This window comes from Anarrhichthys ocellatus, unplaced genomic scaffold (genome assembly GCF_004355925.1).
Source record: "Anarrhichthys ocellatus isolate YVR2014 unplaced genomic scaffold, GSC_Weel_1.0 scaffold12, whole genome shotgun sequence".
In the NCBI taxonomy this organism is placed as follows: domain Eukaryota; kingdom Metazoa; phylum Chordata; class Actinopteri; order Perciformes; family Anarhichadidae; genus Anarrhichthys; species Anarrhichthys ocellatus.
This window is the reverse complement of record NW_022280042.1, coordinates 468,740-473,144: the sequence shown is the minus strand read 5'-3', so window position 1 is coordinate 473,144 and position 4,405 is coordinate 468,740. Positions and strand designations below refer to the sequence as shown.

Below are 4,405 nucleotides of genomic sequence, written 5' to 3'. Positions count from 1 at the left end.
GTGTGTGTGTGTGTGTGTGTGTGTGTGTGTGTGTGTGTGTGTGTGTGCGCGCGCAGGCAGTGTAGCAGAGAGGCTGCTCAGTCATCTGGAGCAGACGGTGTCTTCACCACTGATGGATGCTGGTAGTTCAAACATCCGGACTGAACCACAACAACCATCCCATCACATGCAGAACACTCAGCTCCGCAGGTACCTGAACAGAGACCCTCACCAGCTGATGTCTGTGTGCATCCACACCAGTGGGCTACAATGAAAATAAACTTAAGTCCATTTTATTTCTATAGCCCAATATCACAAATCAAGGGGCTTCACAATCCGTACAGCAGACGACCCCCCCTGTCCTGAGACCCCATTCCGTTTAGAAAAACTCCCACAAACCCTTTAACAGGGGAAATGGAGGAGGTGTCAGGAAGAGGGATCAGAAGTGTAATAGAATCACCAACATAGTGAAGTTACAGTATAGTATACAGTCAGGGCCATAAGTATTTGGACTGTGACACAATTTTTCTAATTTTGCCCCTTTACACGACTCCAATGGATTTGAAACTAATCAGTTAACATGTGGTTGAAGTTTAGACTTTCAGCTTTAATTCAATGGATAAAACTAAAATATCACATTAACTGTTTAGGAATTACAGCCACTTCTACACAGTCATCCACATTTTCAGAGGCTCAAAATTAATTGGACAAACTAACATAATTGTGAATATAATCATTAGCTTTAATACTTGGAGGAAAATCCTTTGCAGTCAATGACTGCCTGAAGTCTGGCTCATAAACATCACTAAATGCTGAGTTTCCTCCTTTGAGATGCTTTGCCAGACCTTTCACTGCAGCCTCCTTCAGCTGCTGCTGTTTGTGGGTCTTTCTGCCCTCAGTTTTACCTTCAGTCAATGAAAAGCTGCTCACTTGGGTTGAGATCAGGTGACTGACTTGGCCATTGAAGAATATTACATTCTTTTGCCTTGAGAAGCTCTTGGGTTGTGTTCACAGTATGTTTTAGGTCGTTATTCATCTGCACTGTGAGGCGCCGTCCCATCAGTTTTGTAGCATTAGGCTGAATCTGAGCAGATAGTTTAAACACCTCAGAACTCATCCTGCTGCTTCTATCAGCTGTGACATCACCAATGAACACCAGCAGTGACCCAGTTCCATTGGCAGCCACACATGCCCATCCAAAGCACTGCCTCCACCATGTTAGACAGATGATGTGGTTTGTTTTGGATCATGAGCCGTTCCTTTCCTTCTCCGCACTTCTCTCTTCCATCATTCTGGTACAAGTTCATCTTGGTTTCATCTGTCCAAAGAATCTTTTTCCGAAACTGGTCAGTCTTTGTCAGATGTTTTCTGTTAAAGTCTAATCTGGCCTTCCTGTTCTTCAGTGTTACCAGTGGTTTGCAACTTGTTGTAAACCCTATGTATTTAGATTCATGAAGGCGTCTCTTGATTGTAGACTTCACGCGCCTACCTCCTCCAGAGTGTTCTTGACTTCAGTAGATGTTATGAAGTGTTTTTTCTTCACCAAGGTACACCAATTTTTTTAACCTAACAATGTTCTCCTTCACTTGCATCGACACCTTTTTGGTCCGCATGCTGAGAGTTCCAAGGACCAGCTACCAACTGCAAATACAACATTTTGAATCCTGTTGTCGGCATCATTTGTCATGAAATAGTGACAGAACAGGACACATCTGGCCATGAAAGCGTTTGTCAGACAATTGTCCAATTACTTTTGAGCCTCTCAAAATGTGGATGACTGTGTATGACTGTGGCTGTAATTCCTAAACGCTTAATGTGATTTTTTTTTGTTTTATTCATTGAATTAAAGCTGAAAGTCTTCACTTCATCCACATGTTGACTGATTAGTTTGAAATCCATTGGAGTCATGTAAAGAGGCAAAATTAGAAAAATTGTGTCACCGTCCAAATACTTATGGCCATGACTGTATATACACATATATTTATATTTATATTTATATTGTGTGTGTGTGTGTCCCAGGCGTGTGAGGACTCTGAACCAGCAGTTGAAGCAGAGGGGGACAGCAGAGTCTCATCAGAACCTGGAGATGCTCTGTAACCCAGAAGGTACAGTTCTGTTGTTCTCACTGAAGTCCTCCGTCGGGACTAAAGGGACGGGACTAGATTGAGTCCTGTGTGTCTCCACAGTGTGGACTCTGCAGGAGGAGCTCGGCACTGCTCAGTCACGGCTGCAGGACCTCCAGGAGGACCTCGCAGGACTACGGAACGCCCTAGAGGACACACGGAGCCGGCTGACAGACAGAGAGGCAAAGAATGCTCTCCTCCAAACAGGTTCACATCTACTGTGTAGACACATCATTCAGTCTCACTCACAGAGATCAGTCTGGCTCTGAGCCAGCTGTAGACCAATCACATGTCTGTATCATCCTATAATGTAGATATGTTAGTGAAGACAGATTGTGTGTGTGCGTGCGTGCGTGCGTGTAGACTTGGAGGCCACCAGAAGCAGGTTGCTGGACAGTAAGCGAGAGAAGAGTGAGATGGCTTCACTCGCCCAGCAAAGACTGGAAGACATAGGAAACCTGAACAGGTAGGTGTGTGTGTGTGTGTGTGTGTCTCTGTACGTCTGTGTCTCTGTCCGTCTGTGTCTTCGTGTCTGTGTCTCTGTACGTCTGTGTCTCTGTCCGTCTGTGTTTTCGCATCTGTGTCTCTGTACGTCTGTGTCTCTGTATGTCTGTCCGTCTGTGTTTTCGTGTCTCTGTCCGTCTGTGTCTCTGTACGTCTCTGTCTCTGTCCGTCTGTGTCTCTGTCCGTCTGTGTCTCTGTACGTCTGTGTCTTCGTGTCTCTGTACATCTGTATGTCTGTGTCTCTCCAGAGGAGAGTGCTGAAGCTTTGAGTAGAGCAGAAACAGTAAGTATATAATAATAGTTGTGAAGGAACTCCTTGTGAATGTAGCACATCATTGTGAGAGAGTCACCTTGACTTCTCCTCTCTGTCTGCTTCAGGATTCTTCAGTGTGAACAACATTGTAACCAACACCAGCACAGACCAGATCCAGCAGAGCCCCCCACAGACCGCATCAGCCAGTTCCTGATGTCTCTGGGTCAGCCTGTGTGTGTGTCTGCAGAGAGAGAAGGAAAGACATTGAGAGACACATCATCACATCCTGCTGTTGGACCTCAGAGAGGGGACAAGGACCCGTCCCATGGTTCAGATGGAGTCCAGTCCTGTGTGGAGGAGCGCAGCCGTCTGTCCCGCTGTCACGTGGAGTCGCTGTGTTCTGATTGGAGCACCAGGTCGGGGTCCAGCTTTGACACCAGAGACGAGGTCGCTTTCAGAGACGGCCTGGCCGCTCTGGATGCGAGCATAGCCAGTCTGCAGAAGACCATGCGGCTGGACCTGGGGAGCTGATGTTTTTATCAAATATGGTGTCATATGTTTCATGATCTTAAGTCATCTTTCACATGTCAAGTGAAGTATTTTGTAATGTTTTAGTTCTTTTTCTTGGTCTTGATGGAGACCGTGGACAGGGTTTAGTATCCTCAGTGTCCAACACGTGTCCCTCACAGTGGAGACACAGCTGCTCGTCCAACATGTCTTCATGAGCTGAATAATCTATCACTGTTGTCTTTGTCTTTCCAACCATAAGTATTGTAAATGGAATAACACTTCATCTTACAAGTTCTTTTGTTTTGTATAATGTCCTCGAAATAAACTGCTGAGTGTTTGATTAAAACATTTCCAATTCTTTAATTCCAATGAGTAGTTGGCATGGACACGCTGAGTCGGCTCCACAAACTGACTTCAGAGAAGTTGACTTACTCGAGGTATGTGACTAAATTATGGATCGATAAAATTGAAAGTGTTTTTCAATGGAAAAAAAACTGATAAACATGAAAAGATCAAAGAGTCATTTTTATGAAAGTGTAAAACGTGTTTTAATATGAGAGCAGCAGTATAAAAGACAAAAAGCACGCTGTCTAAAAAAATGTTCCAATCATGACTACAACTCTGAATAAAGACATTCATCTGCTCTAAAACAATAAGAATCATTTCACCATGAACATGCTCCCTTTGGTAGATCAAGGAGTGTACGTCATCAACACACTCCTTCATAGTGCAAACAGCAGGGACAGAACCCGTTCCACCACATCCACGCTTAAAGGAGCAGAGAGCACCCACACCAGTCTCCAGGACCACTCGGCTAAATATTAGTATCACTTCCAGTACACACACACACACTAGCTCTGGGTCGTGTTTATCCTAGCTTAGCACAAACACTAAGAGCAGGTGAAACTGCCCAGATCTATCAAAATTGAAAAATGTTGGATTTAATGTTTGCAAGCTAGTCACCATTTCACCCTCGAGACACCTGGGTTGACTTCAGCAGTGACCTGGCAACCCCACTATGAGGACAGGACCATGA

The 4,405-nt window shown here is 44.8% G+C and overlaps 2 protein-coding genes across 3 annotated transcripts in view; one reads left to right on the top strand and one right to left on the bottom strand.

Moving 5' to 3' along the window:
- The window catches only part of ccdc14 (coiled-coil domain containing 14), a 10,440-nt gene extending 6,050 nt beyond the window's left edge, over positions 1-4,390 (top strand). For both annotated transcript variants that reach the window (XM_031852393.1, XM_031852392.1), the window contains exons 7-11: positions 57-189; positions 1,999-2,084; positions 2,166-2,309; positions 2,466-2,568; positions 2,985-4,390. In XM_031852393.1, coding sequence (XP_031708253.1) covers positions 57-189; positions 1,999-2,084; positions 2,166-2,309; positions 2,466-2,568; positions 2,985-3,390 — 872 coding nt within the window. In that variant the 3' untranslated portion in view covers positions 3,391-4,390. The remainder of the gene's footprint in view (positions 1-56; positions 190-1,998; positions 2,085-2,165; positions 2,310-2,465; positions 2,569-2,984) is intronic.
- LOC116386124 (ankyrin repeat domain-containing protein 10-like) overlaps positions 4,329-4,405 on the bottom strand; it is a 16,233-nt gene continuing 16,156 nt past the window's right edge. Inside the window, exon 3 of the mRNA XM_031852127.1 lies at positions 4,329-4,385. Within this exon, the coding sequence (XP_031707987.1) occupies positions 4,329-4,385 (57 nt within the window). The remainder of the gene's footprint in view (positions 4,386-4,405) is intronic.